The 21,671-nt window shown below is 37.0% G+C and overlaps 1 protein-coding gene across 2 annotated transcripts; it reads left to right on the plus strand.

Moving 5' to 3' along the window:
• The first annotated feature begins 306 nt into the window (after positions 1–306).
• On the plus strand, positions 307–20,579 carry brpf3b (bromodomain and PHD finger containing, 3b). Of its 2 annotated transcripts, XM_048209198.1 has the most exons (13): positions 309–675; positions 3,769–5,305; positions 8,807–8,963; positions 9,386–9,517; positions 10,931–11,059; positions 11,618–11,930; positions 12,177–12,458; positions 15,143–15,718; positions 16,552–16,630; positions 16,727–16,821; positions 16,903–16,991; positions 18,894–19,048; positions 19,194–20,579. In XM_048209198.1, the coding sequence occupies exons 2-13, from the start codon at positions 3,804–3,806 to the stop codon at positions 19,375–19,377; spliced, it is 3,693 nt and encodes a 1,230-aa protein (XP_048065155.1). In that variant the 5' UTR covers positions 309–675; positions 3,769–3,803; the 3' UTR covers positions 19,378–20,579. The 2 variants fall into 2 exon arrangements, with proteins under 2 accessions (XP_048065156.1, XP_048065155.1); XM_048209199.1 differs by lacking the exons at positions 16,552–16,630; positions 16,727–16,821; positions 16,903–16,991; positions 18,894–19,048; positions 19,194–20,579 and adding an exon at positions 16,370–16,545 and having other exon boundaries at positions 307–675.
• Positions 20,580–21,671: the final 1,092 nt, after the last annotated feature.

Here is a 21,671-nt window from a genome sequence, read left to right on the forward strand (position 1 = left end):
GGTGTCGTGAATTTGTTCATCCTGTAACACGCCGAAACACAGCAACTAGAATTCATAATATTTTCAAATAAATCAAATAAATTTGAAGTTCTGACGACTGTTGAAACGGCTAACAGCACCACATATCCAAGATATATTATAAACTTGTTGTGAACCTTCTGAGAGCGTTTTGTTGGCCTTCCTCTGGTAGTTGTAGCTGCTGTCACCATAGACTTAAACAGGGCGCGCAGCTGTGACCGGTCCCAAATATGGCGGTGGGCATAGCGGAAGTGACGTCTTTGAAACCCATGTATAGCTGACAGAGTAGATGGCCTGCTTTTCCGAAGGGGCGTGTTCTTACTATCTCGACAGAAAGCTCCGCTCCGCTCTGCCTGTGTATCTGGCGAGCTACTAACTATCTACCCAGGCAGCGACGGTTGTAGTAGTCGAAGCTGAAAATAGCCAGCTAGCTTTGCTGCTCCCGTCTAATCCAACTGAGAGTCGATCAGAAGTTAAAATGCTGAAAATTAATCCAAATTCATGAGTGCGCAGAAGATATTTGCAGGAGGAAATTATGGAGGACTGAGAGACATTTTATCGGCGAATTTTTACCGGCTTTTCGGCCAAGCCGCCAGCTTAAACAGCCTTCGCAAAAAAGATTCTGCTTCTCTACGGAAGTTGTGGTCAGAAAATACGGTAATTTGTCTGTTTTTAATGGTGTATTTTGTGTATGTTACCAATTCAACTTGTGAAGTCAATGTCAACGGTCGCTTAGCTCAGCCGGCTGGTTGGTTACCGCACGCGGCGTTATAGTGCTGATTACCCGGGCTCGAGCGGCTAACTAGCCCGCCAGCTTTAGCCGCCTCGGCGTTTCGATCGCCTCGGAGTTTATCAGTGAGCTTATTCGTGTATACTCTGTCTCAGAGTAACAGTTTTATAATCTGAAGTGGTAACTGTGTTGTCATTGTTTATTTTCGTGTAAGGGGTTCTCGGGGAAACTTAGCTGAATCTGAAGTTCTGTTTGGACTGTAAATATGGCTGACGTTTCGTTCTAGAATCGAGGACGCTCAACCTAACTATTAGCTTGTGTTATACTTTTTCTCGCAGCTGATTGGCTAGACGGAGGGGGTGGACGGCTGTGATTGGTTGTCTAAGTATGTGGGGTTGATAAACTTCGCAGCCTCTGGTGGTCGTCTCACTTCAGTGACAAATTCCTCAAAACTCCACGTTAAGTTTTGTAATATGCTTCTTAAAGTGTTTGAGGCAGCTGTTAAGGATGTATAACGGCGACGTGATCCTGAAATACAGTTTTAATGTGGGTTTAACGTTAAAAGAAAGAGGGCGAACTGCTAGAGGCCTTGAGATCAAAAGTCCCGCCCATTGGACAGCAAAAATAAAAACACACTAAGTTGGCGAGTGGCCTGAACTTAATCCTTCCAATGAATTTGTGTAATCAAATGTCGTATACTGAATTAAACTAGAAATGGATATATTTGCGTACCTATATATTGATTTCATTGTGAAATGTATGGATTTATAAGTGTGAATAGCACGTGATGGTTGACAGAACTTATTACTATTTTTAAAAATTGAAATATTTATTTTCTCTCCTGAATACTTTTTAGTTTTTCGTTTAATTCTTATGTGGTATTGTTTATTCTACTATGTAAACATTTTTCTATATTCTTTTGTGATAAACAAATACCAATGTTCTTTCATAAAATATAAACAAACAACATATACTTTCAACAAAGTGACCAGTTAAATTATGCAAACAAAAAAATAAGATGTAAAAAAATAAAAATGTGGCAGACTATAATAATAACATATATTAAAGGTGCAATATGTAATATTTTTGCAGTAAAATATCCAAAACCGCTAGGCCAGTGTTATATTTTGTTCACTTGAGTACTTACAATATCCCAAATGTTTCCAACTATTTGTAAATCGTGAGAAAATTGCAATTTTAACCAAGGCTCCGGGACGTGTGAGGAGTCGCCTGTCGATTGCGTCATACCCGCGTTACCCTCGGTTTCCGGTTTTATTTTGTAGAAACCATGGAAACACCAAAGATGCTTTAATATATTAACATGTTTTAATAGACAAGGGTTTGGTTATGTTTATGGACAGAAAACTAATTGTTGTTATATAGATCAACACATTTAGTCTTATTGTTTAAATCAAATTTTCTTGATTTTTTGCGAGTACCATGCTTTACCATGCCTCAGAGAAAAACACTATTTTGTCAAGTGGCTAACATAGCATAATCAGATGCAGCTTTATTTTTAGTAACAGTAATACAGAATTTTCTCCATCATACAATACGTTTTAAAATGAATTGCATGCCATTTATCAACACAAGCCATCCAGCATTTAATATGATATTCTAATATTGATCTATCTTACTGCAGTGTGCAACAGTGTCTCACAGCAGCCACCGAGCGAATGCACAGAGTAACATTATAACATAACTTTCAACACTCTCAAATGTATCTAATATGATAAACAGAGCTGTGTTACCTCATACTCATGACCGGAAAAGTAGAAGCCGCGCCGGCGACTGTGGCATAATAAAAGTCCCGCTGCTCGTGAGGCGTGTGTTGCGCAATCGCTCCATCGGCCTTGTTCAGCTCCCACAACACTCGATCCTGCTCTGCTTCATACTACAGTAACGTTAATAATCGCATCCATGAACATGATTTCTGCCCGAGTCCTATCCCAATTCTTTTCCGCCGGCTGTGAGGTGAAGACCACATGTCCCAAGATTCCACGCTCAAACTTGCTGTCAAGTTACGCATTTGTTTTGAATAGGCCTCTAGCTACCTCTAGCGGACAGAAATCTTACATATTGCACCTTTAAGAATAATAGGTATTAATAATAGTATTACAGGGCATAATATCTTTTTATTTTATTTTTTACATTTATACAAAACACTGTGTGGATGTTTAATTGGCTTATTTGCTCCTTTGAATAGTTTGTAACTTGTAATTTTTTTATCATATTTATTCTAGTATGTAACAAAATTATTACATTTTTGTATACATTTTATTAACATAATGCATATTAGCATAATACAATTAGAACATTTCTCTCACAATATATAATTAAAGCTGCAGTCCACGATTTTTGGCCCCCTAGTGGTTAATAAACAGAACTTCACCTGTCTTGTGGAAGAAAATTGTAGCCAGAGCTACTTTTCTCTGTGTATGTCTATGGCGAGTCACACAGTTACTGTGATACTCTGCGGCAGGTCCTACCAGTCCGGTCTGAAATAGTCCGAATATAAACACTTATTATAAGTGTACCATAATGATTCAGGGTAAGACAAAAACACGGTTTGGAAAATGGATTCATGTTGTACATTCTCATTATATAATTTTTGTAAAATTTTAACACAAAAAAAGTTATGGACAGCAGCTTTAACCAAATGTGTTTGTGCAAACAATTAAATTTTTTCTGTTTTTAAATTGTGCAAAGATGTAAAAATAAAAAGATGGTATGATAAAACAACAAAAAGTGCCTATCTATCAATATTATATTTATCAATATCAGTGTTGTTTAAAGTCATGTATAAAAAAGAACATCATTAGCGTGTCATGATGCAGGTTGTGACCACTTCCAGGAAATGAAAGCATGCTGTATTTACAGACACACAACCAAGGGTGGTATGAAAATTTCTCACTGTTGACTATTTGGCATGGCAAGACATTGAGTGAAAATTGCACATTGGTATTGTCATGTTTTGTAAATAAGAAATCTTATGTTTGTTGTTTTTCTTTTTTATACAGGTCAAGGTACAAGGGGCTGCGTGGTGTGAGTGCCCATGAGAAAACCACGACGGAGGGTAGGCCTGCCCGGGGGCCAAAGTGATGCCGCGGACACGGGTACATCAAGTATGGGGGCATCACAGCCACGCTCACCCTCTCCCTACCGGCTAAAAGTTTCACCCACCAGAGAAACCCTAACGTACGCCCAGGCTCAGAAAATTGTGGAAGTGGACCTGGATGGAAGGCTGCATCGGATCAGCATCTTTGACCCCTTGATTGTGATCACTGAAGATGAGATGACAGCTCAGGATATTGCAGAATGCAACAGCAACAAAGAAAACAGTGAGCAAACATCGGTGACCGCCGTTGTCAGCTCGCCGCGCCGATCGACGGCCCACAGGGGTAAAAAGAAGGATGTGAAACAGTTGTCGTCGTCTTCATCACAAAACCACTGCTCCAACTCTCACGGACAATCTCAGACGCAGTCAAGTGCGAACAGCCACCACAGTGCTTTACCCAAGCCTACTTTCAGAGAACAGGAGTCATATGAACCGGTCGAGGCGCCTCCTCGCCCTTCGGCATACTACCGCTATATTGAGAAGTCCGGTGAAGAGCTGGACACGGATGCGGAGTATGACATGGACGAGGAGGACATGGCGTGGCTGGAGCTGGTGAATGATAGACGAGCATCAGAAGGCCAGCCTCAAGTATCACCTGACACTTTCGAACTCCTGATAGACCGTCTGGAAAAGGAGTCATTCTTGGAGTCACGAAGCCAAGCGCCCTCGCAGAGCGTCATTGACGAAGACGCCTTCTGCTGCGTCTGTCTCGACGACGAATGTCTCAACAGTAACGTCATCCTGTTCTGTGACATCTGCAACCTGGCTGTACACCAGGAGTGTTATGGAGTTCCCTACATCCCAGAGGGCCAGTGGCTCTGCCGCTGTTGCCTGCAATCGCCCTCTCGGCCGGTGGACTGCGTGCTTTGCCCGAACCGGGGCGGAGCATTTAAACAGACCAGCGACGGACGATGGGCACATGTGGTCTGCGCTATTTGGATCCCTGAGGTGTGTTTTGCCAATACGGTCTTCCTTGAGCCCATTGAGGGTGTGGACAACATTCCACCGGCTAGGTGGAAGCTAACGTGCTACCTGTGCAAGCAGAAAGGTTGCGGAGCGTCCATCCAGTGCCACAAGGCCAACTGTTACACGGCCTTCCACGTGACCTGTGCACAGAGGGCGGGACTCTTTATGAAAATAGAGCCAGTCCGAGAGACTACTGTGAATGGGTCTACGTTTTCGGTGAAAAAGACTGCGTTTTGTGAGGCGCACTCGCCGGCTGTGAAGGACGGGTCGGATGATGAAGAAACCGGGGGGAGGGTTTTGGGGTGTAGGGCTAATAGGGGTCGCAGTGCCTACACGCAGACGCCACAGCTGAAGAAGCAGCGACGAAGCAATAAACTGGATTCTAAGCAGCAGCAGAAGAAAGGAAAGAAGGAAGAGGTGTCCAAAAAAGTCACAACACCATTGGTCACTGTCCCAGAAATACCGACTCACAGGTAAATATATAATGTTTAATGATATATATATATATATATATATATATATATATATATATATATATATATATATACACACAGTACAGTCCAAAAGTTTGGAACCACTAAGATTTTTAATGTTTTTAAAAGAAGTTTCATCTGCTCACCAAGGCTACATTTATTTAATTAAAAATACAGTAAAAAACAGTAATATTGTGAAATATTATTACAATTTAAAATAACTGTTTTCTATTTGAATATATTTGACAAAGTAATTTATTCCTGTGATGGCAAAGCTGAATTTTCAGCATCATTACTCCAGTCTTCAGTGTCACATGATCCTTCAGAAATCATTCTAATATGCTGATCTGCTGCTCAAGAAACATTTAATGTGTACAGTTGTACAAAATATTTGTGTACAATATTTTTTTTCAGGATTATTTGATGAATAGAAAGTTCAAAAGAACAGTGTTTATCTGAAATCTAATCTTTTGTAACATTATAAATGTCTTTACTGCCACTTTTGATTGATTTAATGCATCCTTGCTGAAAAAAAGTATTCATTTCTTTAATTTCTTTTCAAAAAAATAAAAATTCTTACTGACCCCAAACTTTTGAACGGTAGTGTATAATGCTACAGAAGCTTTATATTTCAGATAAATGCTGTTCTTTTGAACTTTCTATTCATCAAGGAATCCTGAAAAAAAAAAAAAAGTACACAACTGTTTTCAACACTGAAAATAATCATAAATGTTTATTGAGCAGCAGATCAGCATATTAGAATGATTTCTGAAGGATCATGTGACACTGAAGACTGGAGTAACGATGCTGAAAATTCAGCTTTGCATCACAGGAATAAATTACTTTGTCAAATATATTTAAATAGTACACAGTTATTTTAAATTGTAATAATATTTCACAATATTACTGTTTTTTACTGTATTTTTAATTAAATAAATGTAGCCTTGGTGAGCAGACGAAACTTCTTTTAAAAACATTAAAAATCTTAGTGGTTCCAAACTTTTGGACTGTACTGTATATATATATATATATATACTCCCTGGCCAAAAAAAAAATCGTTGTTTGGATTTTAATAGGCGAATACTTAAAAGTCTATGCATGGATCATTATTACAGTGATTATTATGTTTCTAGCATGTTATATGTTTGGCAACAGTTCTTTTAACCCTAAACAACCATGTATTAAGATGTATCATGGCCATATTCTAGGATGACAATGTCAAGATTCATCAGGCTCAAATTGTGAAAGAATTGTTGGGAGGGAGCATGAAGAAGAATAATTATCACACATGAATTGGCACGGACCTTAACCTCAGTGTAAGTTTTTGGGATGAGCTGGAGGAGACTTTACAGAGTGCTCACCTCTTGCATTGTCAATACAAGATCTTGACCAAAAAATGATGCACCTCTCGATAGAAATAAATGTTGTGATGTTATTTCCATCAAGAGGTGCTTCAATTTTTAGTCAAGATCTTGTATTGACAGTGCAAGAGGTGAGCACTCTGTAAAGTCTAATCCAGCACATCCCAAAAACTTACACTGAGGTTAAGGTCTGGACTCAGGTGCCAATTCATGTGTGAAAATGATTCTTCATGCTCTCTGAACCATTCTTTCACAATTTTAACCCTGATGAATCTTGACATTGTCATCCTGGAATATGGCCATGATGTGTCTTCCTACATGGTTGTTTAAGAAATTAAAAGATACACACTCCATCACTTAAGAACTGATGCCAAACATAAAACATGCTAGAAACATAATAGTCAATGTAATAATGATCTATTCATAGATTCTTAAAGGGATAATTCACCCAAAAATGAAAATTCTGTCATTTATTACTTACCCTCATGCCGTTCCACACCCGTAAGACCTTCATTCATCTTCAGAACATAAATTAAGATATAAATCTGATGGCTCCGTGAGGCCTGCTTAGGGAGTGACATTTCCTCTCTCAAGATCCATAAAGGTACTAAAAACATATTTAAATCAGTTCATGTGAGTACAGTGGTTCAATATTAATATTATATATTATATTTTTGGTGCACCAAAAAAACCCCAAAATAACAACTTATATAGTGATGGCCGATTTCAAAACACTGCTTCAGGAAGATTCGGAGCACAAATGAATCAGCTGTTCGGAGCACCAAAGTCACGTGATTTCAGCAGTTTAGCGGTTTGACACGCGATCTGAATCATGATTCGATACGCTGATTCATTTATGCTGTGAAGCTTCCTGAAGCAGTGTTTTGAAATCGGCCATCATTAAATAACTCGTTATTTACTTTTTTTGGTGCACCAAAATATTCTTGTCGCTTTATAATATTAATTTTGAACCACTTTACTCGCATGAACTGATTTAAATATGTTTTTAGTACATTAATGGATCTTGAGAGAGGAAATGTCATTGCTGGCTATGGAGGCCTCACTGAGTCATCGGATTTCAACAAAAATATCTTAATTTGTGTTCTGAAGATTAAAAAAAGTCTTACATGTTTGGAACGGCATGATGGTGAGTAATTAATGACAGAATTTTCATTTTTGGGTGAACTAACCCTTTATGTATTTGCCAATTAAAATCCAAACAGCGACCCCCTTTTTTTTTTTTTTTGGCTGGGCTGTGTGTATATTATATTATATTATATTATATTATATTATATTATATTATATATATATATATTATATTATATTATATTATATATATCTCGCTGCACGGCCAAGAAAAAGAGTTGCAGTTTGAATTTAAATAGGCAAGTGCTTAAGAGTATATGATTGGATCATTATTACAGTGATTATTATGTTTCTAGCATGTTTTATGTTTGGCATCAGTTCTTTTAACCCTAATTGATAGAGTGTGTAGCTTTTCATTTCTTAAACAACAACCACATCATGGCCATATTCCAGGATGACAATGTCTAGATTCATCAGGGTTAAAATTGTGAAAGAATGGTTCAGAGAGCATGAAGAATCATTTTCACACATGAATTGGCGCCTCTCAGTCCAGACCTTAAATTCACTGAAAGTCTTTGGGATGTGCTGCAGTAGACTTTACAGAGTGCTCACCTCTTGCACTGTCAATACAAGATCTTGAGCAAAAATTGACGAACCTCTTGATGGAAATAACATCACAACATTTATTTCCATCGAGAGGTGCATCAATTTTTTGAGCCTGATGAATCTTGATATTTTCATCCTGAAATATGGCCATGATGTGTCTTCCTACATGGTTAAGAAATTAAAATCTACACACTCCATCTTTTAGGGTTAGAAGAACCGTTGCCAAAAATATAACATGCTAGAAACATAATAATCCCTGCAATATTGATCCAGTCATAGACTCTAAAGCATTTGCGTATATAAATCCAAACAGCATTTTGTTTTTTTTTGTTTTTTGGTCAGCTAAATAAAAAATATATGCAAGTATACATATTTAAAATATTTTTTAAACAATACGCTTGATAAATATTTAATAATTATGTAATTATTTTGTTGGTGTTTTTTACAGATTGAACAAAATTTCTAAAGATGTGATCATACAGAAGAAGAATCAGTTCATGCAGAGACTTCACAACTATTGGTTACTTAAGCGTCAGTCACGCAACGGAGTGCCTCTCATTCGTCGTTTACATTCGCATCTGCAGGGCCAGAGGAGTGCAGAACAGGTCAGTGTTTATGCATATTTAAATGTTGTGGGTAGGGCTGCATGATTTGGGGGAAAAATCTAATTGCATTTTTGTGATAAAACTCATGATTTTAAAATGCGATATTATCTTTGTTTTATTTATTTGTTTAAAGCTCCAGGTTGACAGTGCTTGTTTGTAGGGCTGCACAATTTGACCAAACATTTTACTATATATTGATATGAAATAAAACAATAATAAGTTCTTTTTATTATGATTATTGATAACTATTATTTTTATACAATATTATACTATACTATATAATAATATAGGATATACTATATTATTAATAAATCTGATTAATTGTGCAGCCCTAGTTTTATCCATAAGCAACACTCCATAAACACAACTTCAATATTATGTGTTTTTTGTGCTTATCTTTGGCTCTTATAAACTGTGTATAGGCGGAGCCAGATGAAAAGCTGAATGCTGTGAGAGAAGAGCTGAAATACTGGCAGAAGCTTCGTCATGATTTGGAGAGAGCGCGACTTCTGATTGAGCTCATCCGCAAGAGAGAAAAACTAAAGAGAGAGCAGGTAACTTACTGAAACATTTCATATGATTAGAGTTTTTTCTTGTTAGGTGGATTGGATGTGTCAAACTGGCTGTGAGAGTGTGAGTGTGTAAAACCTGGGCCAAGTCCAATGTGTGTGTGCGGATAATGAAGCGGACACTGCAAATGAGTGGGACTAACACTAGGAATATAATAGTGTATTCTTGCATAATGAAGTCGATGAAGTTATCTTAAATAAATAATGATAACCAGTTAACTCGTGAAGTCCTTAGCACCTTAGCTTATTTTGAACCCGAGTCATGTTTTTAAAGGATTAGTTCACCCAAAAATGAAAAATCTGTCATTTACTCACCCTCATGGCGCTCCAAACCTGTAAGCCTTTTATTCATCTTCGGAAAGCCTAAATTCAATCTGTTCATAATCTAAAGCGATCGTGTCTCTTCAGAATTTGGACTAAACCACCAGCACTCATATTTACAGTTTCCAGAACTCAAAATGCATGCCTTAGCAGCACTGAGCCTATTTTTGCCCCATGTAGCAAGCTGAATTGAAAATGCACCATTAAACTATCAATGAATATGGTCATTTGCAACATAAAATGCTGAAGTCAACTACTGAATGAAAAAAGACACACATTTGGCTTGGTGCAATTGGCAGTAAATCTTACTAAATCCAGATGATTAAGCAGTTAATACAACAATTTGTTAAATGTAAATTACCATTTGGGTATAAATGTGTCACCCCTTCTCATGAAAATTAAAATCCGTGGGGATCAAATTTGTACTAGTTCTTGATTGGTTTTTGGAAAAAATTCTCAGTTACTCACTCCCAATATCTATTTCATAATTTATAGCTGTTATCAAAGAGAATACTCAATGTTGCAACCCAGAATTCTTTCTTGCTGTCGAAAGTCGAAGCTCTGTCATTGTGAAACCATCACCAGCCTGCTGTTGCCGTTACGCCGCAGTGTAAAACGACCCAAAGTCTCAGACTGTTACTTGATTTGGCAAATATTGTACGCTCGATTGGACTTAGTCATTTCTTTAGTTTTGACTTGGCTGCTTTTTCAGCCTGGCAAAACCACATGTGACATCTTATACAATGGATGAAGCGATGAAGACATTTTTAAGGTGAATACATATCAACCACATCCTTTCACCTAATTGGTGGTTGACAAGGAAATAATCTACATTAGTGCCACTGAACACACATTGACAACACCGTGATTTTCTACTTGCTATTATAATATTATTATAATTTAAAAGGGAAGGAGATGTTCACATTGGGAAGAACATTTTATTGGACAGACAGCTCACAGACATGAAGTAATTTGACCTGTTACTGATTTGTTTAATGACATCTGCTGCCTCATATGTCACCTTGACCATATAAAATTAGCCAGGTGTCTCACTATAACCAAGTGTTGCTTCTGTAGGTGAAGATTCACCAGGCTGTGACTGAGCATAAGTTAACTCCGGTCCTGGTACTGCTGCGGTCCACTTTAGACCAACTTCAGGAGAAGGATACAGCAAACATATTTGCACAACCTGTCAACTTGAAAGAGGTCTGTCTATATTTATATACATTCATAGACACTACCATTCAAAGGTGAATGCTCACAGTTTACTGTATAAACTGTAATATTGTGAAATATTATTACAATTTAAAATAAGTGATTTCTGTTTTAAAATATTTTAAAATGTAATTTATTCCTATGAAGGCAAAGCTGAATTTTCAGCATCATTACTCCAGTCTTCAGTGTCACATGATCATTCAGAAATCATTCTAATATGCTGATGCTCAAGAAACATTTCTTATTACTATCAATGTTTAAAACTTGTGCTGCTTGAAATATTTGTGGAAACTACTTTTTTTTTTTTTTTTTCATGATTTTTACTGAATTTTTGAAACATTTGAATTTGAAATGTCTTGTAATATTATAAATGTTAGATCAATTTCATTCATAACAATATTGCTATTATACAACAGCTTCAAACAGATTGATCCATTCAGATTTCTAAAATAACAATTTACTTTTATTAAAATCCTAATATCTTAATTAGTCATTTATGTTAATGGAAGTTTCAAGCCTTAAACAGAAACTGTGCTATTGGCTTCTCAGGTCCCAGATTACCTGGAGTTCATCACGCACCCCATGGACTTCTCCACCATAAAATCCAAATTGGAAGCTCACAAATATCGCTCTGTCGCTGACCTGGAGGCTGATTTCAACCTCATGATCTCCAACTGCCTGCTTTACAATGCTAAAGACACTGTGTTTTACCAAGCTGCAATACGTCTGAGGGACTTAGGGGGCGCTATCCTGAGGCACACTCAGAGACAAGCCCAGAGTACAGGCTTTGACCTGGACACGGGAATGCACCTGGCAGAATCGCCACACAAAAATGACTACTACCGCTGCACTTTGGAAGATGGTGAGTAGTTCACAAGAAATCATATAAGATTTACTAAAAAAGTAACTTGTTGGCAGTGGTAAAGTTCATACATTTGGGTGAGATTTCTTGAAGCAACACCTTAGCAGCTGCATAGAACGACATGGCATGTTTTCTTCTAGAAAAACATTTTCTGTAAATAATTTTATCATAGTAACTTGACTTACAGTGTAATAGTAATTTAGCTTCTTTTGTTACTAATGGTTTGATTTTGTTGTGTGTGTGTAGTCGACACGCTGCTAGACCCTGATAATCGATTGCACATGACGACGGAAAACCAGTTGAGGGAGCTGCTAGATAAATTAGACGTGGTGACGTCCATGCGCTCGAGTGGCGCACGTACACGCCGCATCCGCCTGCTGCGGCGAGAAATCAATAACGTCCGCTATAAGCAGCACTCGCGGAACTCGCACATGCTCAATGGAGACCTCAAAGAGGAAGATGAGGAGGAGGATGAAGACAAAGAGATGGATGGTGAACATAACCTGTCTTCGTCGTCATCAGATAAGGGTAAAACTTGACTAGGATTTGAGAATTGGGTATTCAGAATTCAGTTTCTTCCTAGTTATTATTCCAGGATTCTGTTTCTGTTTTTTTTTTTTTTTGTTTGTTTGTTTTAATACTGGAAACAAATGGTTTTCATGACATTCAGTTTGGTTAATGGTATTTGAACATATACATTCTTCCCGAGTCAGCCATAAAATGAAAATACTATAAATGGTATTTGAACATATACAGGTGCTGGTCATATAATTAGAATATCATCAAAAAGTTGATTTATTTCACTAATTCCATTAAAAAAGTGAAACTTGTATATTATATTCATTCATTAAACACAGACTGATATATTTCAAATGTTTATTTCTTTTAATTTTGATGATTATAACTGACAACTAAGGAAAATCCCAAATTCAGTATCTCAGAAAATTAGAATATTGTGAAAAGGTTCAATATTGAAGACATCTGGTGCCACACTCTAATCAGCTAATTAACTCAAAATACCTGCAAAGGCCTTTAAATGGTCTCTCAGTCTAGTTCTGTAGGCTACACAATCATGGGGAAGACTGCTGACTTGACAGTTGTCCAAAAGACGACCATTGACACCTTGCACAAGGAGGGCAAGACACAAAAGGTCATTGCAAAAGAGGCTGGCTGTTCACAGAGCTCTGCGTCCAAGCACATTAATAGAGAGGCGAAGGGAAGGAAAAGATGTGGTAGAAAAAAGTGTACAAGCAATAGGGATAACCGCACCCTGGAGAGGATTGTGAAACAAAACCCATTCAAAAATGTGGGGGAGATTCACAAAGAGTGGACTGCAGCTGGAGTCAGTGCTTCAAGAACCACTACGCACAGACATATGCAAGACATGGGTTTCAGCTGTCGCATTCCTTGTGTCATGCCACTCTTGAACAACAGACAGCGTCAGAAGCGTCTCGCCTGGGCTAAAGACAAAAAGGACTGGACTGCTGCTGAGTGGTCCAAAGTTATGTTCTCTGATGAAAGTAAATTTTGCATTTCCTTTGGAAATCAGGGTCCCAGAGTCTGGAGGAAGAGAGGAGAGGCACACAATCCACGTTGCTTGAGGTCCAGTGTAAAGTTTCCACAGTCAGTGATGGTTTGGGGTGCCATGTCATCTGCTTGTGTTGGTCCACTGTGTTTTCTGAGGTCCAAGGTCAACGCAGCCGTATACCAGGAAGTTTTAGAGCACTTCATGCTTCCTGCTGCTGACCAACTTTATGGAGATGCAGATTTCATTTTCCAACAGGACTTGGCACCTGCACACAGTGCTGAAGCTACCAGTACCTGGTTTAAGGACCATGGTATCCCTGTTCTTAATTGGCCAGCAAATTCGCCTGACCTTAACCTCATAGAAAATCTATGGGGTATTGTGAAGAGGAAGATGCGATATGCCAGACCCAACAATGCAGAAGAGCGTAAGGCCACTATCAGAGCAACCTGAGCCGTGCCACAGACTGATCAACTCCATGCCACGCCACATTGCTGCAGTAATTCAGGCAAAAGGAGCCAAGTATTGAGTGCTGTACATGCTCATACTTTTCATGTTCATACTTTTCAGTTGGCCAAGATTTCTAAAAATCCTTTCTTTGTATTGGTCTTAAGTAATATTCTAATTTTCTGAGATACTGAATTTGGGATTTTCCTTAGTTGTCAGTTATAATCATCAAAATTAAAAGAAATAAACATTTAAAATATATCAGTCTGTGTGTAATGAATGAATATAATATACAAGTTTCACTTTTTGAATGGAATTAGTGAAATAAATCAACTTTTTGATGATATTCTAATTATATGACCATCACCTGTACATTCTTCCCGATTCTTGCCGAGTCAGCCATAAAATGAAAATGCTATAAATGGTATTTGAACATATACACTCTTCCTGATTCTTCCTGAGTCAGCCATAAAATGAAAATTCACCCTATTTTCTAAGATCATGTTATTGATCTTATTGTAAATAATTAATTCATGCACATTTCATTTAAAAAAAAACTAACCTTGTAATTTTTAATCAAAATGCCAACCAATCATTTGGCCTGCTTAAACCCCTTTCTTATAATCAACTGCAAGCTCACATTCAGATCCACCTTCATTCATTCAACAATCGATGGATTGAAGTCCCCATCCTACATTCCCCCCCACCTGATAATCTGTTTCACCTGGATGTAGATCACAATACGGAAGAAAAGATCTGCTGCTACTTCTGTTACATCACAACGTCACTGAATTGGTCAAAAATAGTCACAAATCAGTCTTGAACTCTGATTTAATCAAGTAACTATAATGTAATGAGCTGTTGACCTACTCATGAGCTGCAAGTCATTACTTTCGTCATGTATAACTCAAAATTAACTTTTACTATCGTAAATCATAAAGTGTAGTCAGAATTGCTTAATTCCATTCCTTGAGATCAATTTTAGATGTCTCTTTTCACACGCCACACGGCAAAAAATTTGTGATTATATATATGTATGACTGTAAAATAATAATTATCGTTATTATTTGTATTATTACTAGAAATTATATTAAGCAAAACAAGAAAAATTACTGTTGTACTAGTATATTGTATGGGGTATTTGGGTATTTAGGAAAAATAATAAACATTTTACAGTCCCCCACAATGCCAGTGTTATTCCAGATTTTCTTGACGTCTGTCTGTCCCTGTTTTTATCCAGATGACTGTAAATCAACTCCCCCACCAACTCTGGAGCCCACAGGCCTGGCTTTGTCCCCTCCACCAGGAGATACACCCCAAGAACCACCGACCCTCCGACCCATGACATCCGACCCCAGGACCTCCCCATGCCCACCCAAGCGCCTCAAACTCAACAGCGAGAGCCAAGAGGCCGATTCAGAAGCCGCACCTGTGATCAGCTGCACCAAACCTGAGGACCGCCCGCCTGAGAACAAACTGATCAATGGCCTCTCCACCACAGAGTTACTGGCCCGGCCCACCACGGGCGGAGTCGGGCGGCGAACATCCGTCCTCTTCAAAAAAGCAAAAAATGGAGCAAAGCTCCAACGTGAGAGAGACAATCAGATGCAGAATGGAAACAGGGAGGAGCCCATCAGCACTGACCCAGACCCTGCACGCACACCAAACTGCATCGCCACCGTCAAGGCTGAAACTTCAGCCCAGCCAAAACCTTCAACACCTCCGCCCATATCAACCCTGGCCAAACAGAGAGCGAGAAGTCGCAGCTGTAGTCCAGAGCGTGAGAGAACGCCCCCTCGACTCACTTTAGAGCCTGGTAAAGAAAACAACTGCGTTACATGCTCCATTACAACTGATCTTATGATGTTTACTTGTAAGGCTGCACAACTTGGGGTAAAATGTAATTGGTATTTTTCTGATAAAAATTGAAAATTGCATTTGTGATTTAAAATGCAATTACGAAAAATTAAAAAAAAAAAAAAAAATATATATATATATATATATATATATATATATATATATATATATATATATATATATATATATATATGTATATATATATATATATAAATTATATATAAAATATTATTATTATATATAAAAATATTATTAGATATAAAATATTAATAAATTATTTTTATTACTAAATAAAATATTAAACAAAATAAGAAACATTACTATTGTATGAGTACATTTGTAGTAATATTTAGAAGAACTCCAAAATTACAATAGAAATTTTTGTTTCAATTTTTTCATTTTGAGATGTTTAGCAATCAGGCTTTATTTACTTGTGCCATTTACAGTGGGAATAGTCGTTATTTTACATGGTTTTTACCTTATTGTTTTTTCCACTTAGTCAAGGTTTCTTGCACCTTTATGGCTGTCATCTGTTAATGACCTTACACAATATGTAAATGTGCTCATGCTTGCATCAACATAACCATGACAAACACATTTTTTATCTCAGTTTCCATAAATAGGTGAAGGCCTGGAGGGAGATTGGTGGGATGTATTTTTGTTTTATTTATCTTTTTAATTTTAGAAAGCATAGACAATCCTATATTTCATGACAACTGAAATTGTGGTATGGGTATTTCGTTTTTATTTAACCTTTCCTAAACACCCTTTTCTCTATATATTTTTTTTTAGCTCTCACAAATGGATTCAGAAAGCACAAAGATGGTGGCTCTGACTCAGAATGCAGCTCCTCTCCGACTCTCAGAGAACTGTAAGAGGAAAAGAAAAGACTAAAATCTCTCTGCATCATATAGCTCGGTTAACTCTATTTATGCAGTTATAAAAAAAAAAATTCTGTTGGTTTCAGTGTCTCACCTCCTAAAAAGAGCAGAGGGAAACCTGCTTTGTCCAAAGTACCATTCTTAGAAACTGTTAACGGAGATTGTGACTACACTGGGACTGGTAAGAAATTAATCCAAATGAAATGTCAATATATTTGTTTTCGAGTGCGCAAATGGTTATTATGATTCTTGTTCTATGTAGATGTGCTGTCGAACGGGGACGCGCCTGAACCTGAACCTCTGGATTTGGTGTGGGCCAAAAGCAGAGGATATCCATCCTATCCTGCTCTGGTGAGAGAGGGCACTCTACACTCACATTACATTCATACTGCATGTTGGACCATTATTCAGAGTCATTATCTTTTAAAGGGAACCTATTATGCAAAATTCACTTTTGTATTGGTTTTGTGTACATACCGCAGTGTGTACACAACCACCCTACTGTGGTAAAAATCCATTGCTCCGTTTGTTATTTTCCCCATAAATCTGAAACAGTGTCTTAAAATGAGCCATTCAGGAATCTACTCCAATGTTACTTCACATTGGAACAGGCCCCGCCCACAACTGGCACCGAATTTGTCCTGTTAGCTTAGCTCCTCCTCTGAGTGAGCTGTACACAGTCCGCCATGTTTATCTTCTCGCCAGAGCATTTAACAGCAGCATTTATGTAAGAAATGTATTCTTATTAAAGCTACTAAAGTTATTCAATCAAGAGCAGTGAGTTATTTTGTTGTTTTGTTTTTCTTTTGTTTGATTCATATTAACAGCATATAAAGCAATATTACGCTGCTTTTACTTTAATACACAGATCTAATATACACATGCAATTTCCTTCCCTGCTGTTTACGTTTACAGACATAACTGTTTATGTGAACTTTGTGTGTTTTTTTTGACATAACCCTGTGTGTATTTAAGCTCAATAATAATACATGAGAGTATTTTTAATACTCATGCGACGCGCCGTCTCCCAGCTTTCTGTGCGCGTGCTTCAGATGTGTGCGCTCAGAAAACCATATATCAGAAGTTTAAACTGATATGGCTTTAAAACGCATGCAGATAATAAACTTTAATGATGCTGAAGAACTGCAATGTCACGTGAGTGTGACCGCAATAGAGATGATAATCAAAACCAAACAGATGTTTTAGTTTTTGGCAGAGTATCCGAAGCACGAGTTGTACAGACTCCACCCTCTTCTGGATAGGGGAGTGGGGAGCAGCAGCTCATTTGCATTTAAAGATACATGCATGTGAACAGCATGTTTTTGCTTCCGCTCAAAAATAGGCATTTACAACATGGTATAATAAATGATCTGTGGGGTATTTTGAGCTGAAACTTTACAGACACATTCTGGGGACAACAGAGATTTATATTAGATCTTGTAAAAAGGGGCATAGTAGGTCCACTTTTTAAAAAATGAGAGCATTTTAATATTAATTTAAGTCATTTTTTAGGCTTGAGAGAATTTTATCATTCCTTCACTATAATGATGAGATGAGCCTAAAATAAAAATTACTTCATTAATGCACATTCCCGGTTTCATTCTAAATGATTCATTCCTGAACTTTTTTTTTTGTCAGCCGAACGCATTTGACCTAAAACACCCCTGAGAAATTCATGTTTAATAATGCCATCATTTAACAACATAATTACATGTTCACGGTTCTCTGTTGAGTGGTCACATGAAAATGCAGGTAAACAATTTTTTTTTTCCGTAAATGTTTTTTGATTGCTATTATTTATTAGATTTTGATTTGTTTTTATTTGATTCAGATTTTACATTTTTATGATATAACTAATACTCCCAAACCTCTTGCAGTTGTGTAGATAAACAAAGAAAATAATTTTCTAGTTAATAATGTTCTATTTTGAATACTTTTATTATTTATTATACATTTACGGTTTTTATTTTATTAAAATAAATTATTTAAGTGTTACATTTTTATGATAACACTACTAATCCCTCTCTTCAACTTTTCAGTCTGGTACTCAAAAAAGTGAGTGCCCTACGTTTTTGCAAAAAAAAAAAAAAAAAAGTTTGGTGAGAAATAACCTACTTCTTTTTCCTTTTTTTTTTTTTTTTTTTGCAAATGTCTAATAAATCAAATGGGTTGTGAACTGTTTAGCGCAGTGTAGTAGCAAACCACTGACATTTAAAGGTTAAATAAATGGTTGAAACTGCTCTTGTTTTGTAGATCATAGATCCAGACATGCCTCAGGAGGGTCTGCTGCATAACGGTGTGCCCATCCCTGTGCCTCCGCTCGATGTACTGCGCCTGGGGGACCAGAGACAGGAAGAAGCTGGCGAGAGACTCTTCCTGGTTCTCTTCTTCGACAACAAACGCACCTGGTGAGCACAGCACTGGAGATTTACTTTGTTTTCCTTTAGCTTTATCCACCAGACTTTGCTTTTCCAAATATCCATTGTAAGTATCTACTGGATTTGAGGATTTTAGAAGGAACTGTCAGTGATGTTCTTGTGTCTGTATCTGCAGGCAGTGGTTGCCACGAGATAAGGTTATCCCTCTTGGCGTTGACGACACGGCTGATAAACTGCGAATGATGGAGGGCAAGAAAACCAGTATCCGGAAGTCTGTGCAGGTGGCCTACGACCGAGCTATGATCCATCTGAGCCGAGTTCGAGGAGATCATGGTTTTGTCGGCTCAAACTTCATGTAGAACAGAAACGCCAACCACATCTGTCCTCACGTACCACTCACATGGGCTTTCTAAGGCAGGCTCAGAGCCATTTTGGTTAGTGCACCAGGTACTAGACTCCTGATCAGTCAGTTTAGTTTATCCATGTGATCCAGACACAACGCTCTGCAATGGTTGAGTCATTTCAGATTCAGTCCAGTTTTTTTCTTTCTCCAGGTTTAGGATGTTTCCTAGGACGGGGTCACGAAAGGGCGGCGGTTTCTATGATGATTTGTGTTTTTATGAGGTGTCACTTTATGGTGATGACGAGTCTAAACCACCCAGACCCATAGTTTTAGCATTTGGGTACATTCAGAGCAATTAATTTCTGAATAATTAATCATTTTAAATGATTCAGTGAATGAACTTAAAGAATATAAACGTTTGAATGAATCACTGCCATTTTCTTAAGATAGCTTTTTACTTTTTAAAGTTTTACAAACCACTTCTTGTATATTGTAAAGACACTTGTGTAAATAGGTATGTTTTTTATCATATAGTATCTAATTTAATGTTTTTTTTTTTTCTTTCTTCTCTTTATTGTGAAATAAATTGCCTGGAGGAATGAAGAAATGAAGGTTGTGTATAAATGTGTAAAAAGATTTTCAGATGAACTGACTTCCTACATAGTGTATCCTGCTTGTCTTTGATATCAGATAGTGTGAGTGTGTTCATATATATGTACATTACCGGCATACAATCATGTATGTATGTGTATATGTACCAACTCACAGTTGTCTATGGTTAAATATATATTCTCATTTTTTGATACAAAAAAGTAATTTATTTATGGACCGTAAAGAGATAAAGGAATTAAATTATATTGGTTCAAGATGGAAATCAGATCTCTTATTTAAGATGATAAACTATTGAATAGGCTTTTAAGATCTTACTTCACATGTGCTTTCAGATTCTGGTTTAGTTCTTTTTAAGATTTCAAGGTGGAATGCTGGATGGTTAATGATGATGTATTGTACACTTGCTGTTAGACAGTAAAAATCCCTTTTCACCATCAAGCACAGAACCTTGTATTTATTGTAGAAAGTTGTGTAGCTTTTGTTCACTGTTTATAAGATGGAAAAATTTTAAGCTTGTATAAACTGCAGATTTTACCTACCCACCAAATAACCTGTCTCAAACAGTATTTTCTCATGTGGGAAAATAAATGTTCTATTGAAAGTCTACTATGCCTGTCGCCATTGTAGTTTGATTTAAACATGTTTTTTTTAAGACCATAATGATTGTGTTTAGGTCATTTATATGGAGCTGTATGAACAATATCAATGTTTTGCTTATATATATATATAACATTTAACAGTATATAACACGCAGCTTTATATGGAATGTGTACTTCTATGTAAATATTCTCATATTTTCCTTGTTTGGCATCATGTAAAGGTGAAGCTGCAGAAAGGTAAATTGGTAGGATGCATATGTATTGTACATTGGAAAATACTATAGCCTTATAAGTGCTGTTAGAGATACATTTTTGTTTGTTGAATTTTTTTATTATTATTTTTTGGAACCAATATGGAATACCAGTCACAGCATGCAATCATTCTGCCCTCCGCCATATTAAAATGTATGACACGCCTGAACTCGGAACGCAAAATTTCCTCAGTTTCCTAGTAGTAAATAGGACTGACTATAGGAAACTTGTATTTATTATACAGCTGCAAGAAAAAGTATGTGAACCACTTCCAGAATCTGTGAAAATGTTAACAAAATAAGGGAGATAATACAAAATGCATGTTATTTTTTTTATTTAGTACTGTCTACTAAATAGACTGATATTTTACATAAACGATGTTTACATATAATAAAAAATTGCTGAATTTATTAAAATAACCCCATTCATAAGTATGTGAACCATTGGTTCTTAATTCTGTGTGATTACCTGGATGATCTATGGCTGTTTTTTTGTTTTGTGATGGTTGTTCATGAGTCCCTTGTTTGTTCTGAACAGTTAAACTGAGCTCTGTTCTTCAGAAAAAATCTCCAGGTCCTGCAGATTCTTCAGTTTTCCAGCATTTTTTTGCATATTTGAACCCTTTTCAGCAGTGGCTGAATGATTTTGAGATCCATCTTTTCACATTGAGGACAGCTGATGGACTCAAACACAACTATTATTAAAAAGATTCAAGCATTCACTGATGCTCCAGAAAAAAACATGATGCATTAATCGGGGGTGAAAACTTTTGGAATTTGAAGATCAAGGTAAATTGTATTTAATTTGTCTTCCAGGAAACATTAACATATCTTCTGTTGCTTCTGAA

The sequence above is a fragment of the Megalobrama amblycephala genome, linkage group LG12, assembly GCF_018812025.1.
Source record: "Megalobrama amblycephala isolate DHTTF-2021 linkage group LG12, ASM1881202v1, whole genome shotgun sequence".
NCBI lineage: Eukaryota > Metazoa > Chordata > Actinopteri > Cypriniformes > Xenocyprididae > Megalobrama > Megalobrama amblycephala.

What these genes read in the sequence shown, in the direction of transcription:
- brpf3b (XM_048209198.1), top strand. Translation starts at nt 3,804, where the DNA reads ATGAGAAAACCACGACGGAGGGTAGGCCTGCCCGGGGGCCAAAGTGAT. An exon ending in CCAGAAATACCGACTCACAG is followed by an intron (nt 5,306 to 8,806) that starts GTAAATATATAA and finishes TGTTTTTTACAG; the next exon opens with ATTGAACAAAATTTCTAAAG. An exon ending in TCTCCGACTCTCAGAGAACT is followed by an intron (nt 16,631 to 16,726) that starts GTAAGAGGAAAA and finishes TGTTGGTTTCAG; the next exon opens with TGTCTCACCTCCTAAAAAGA.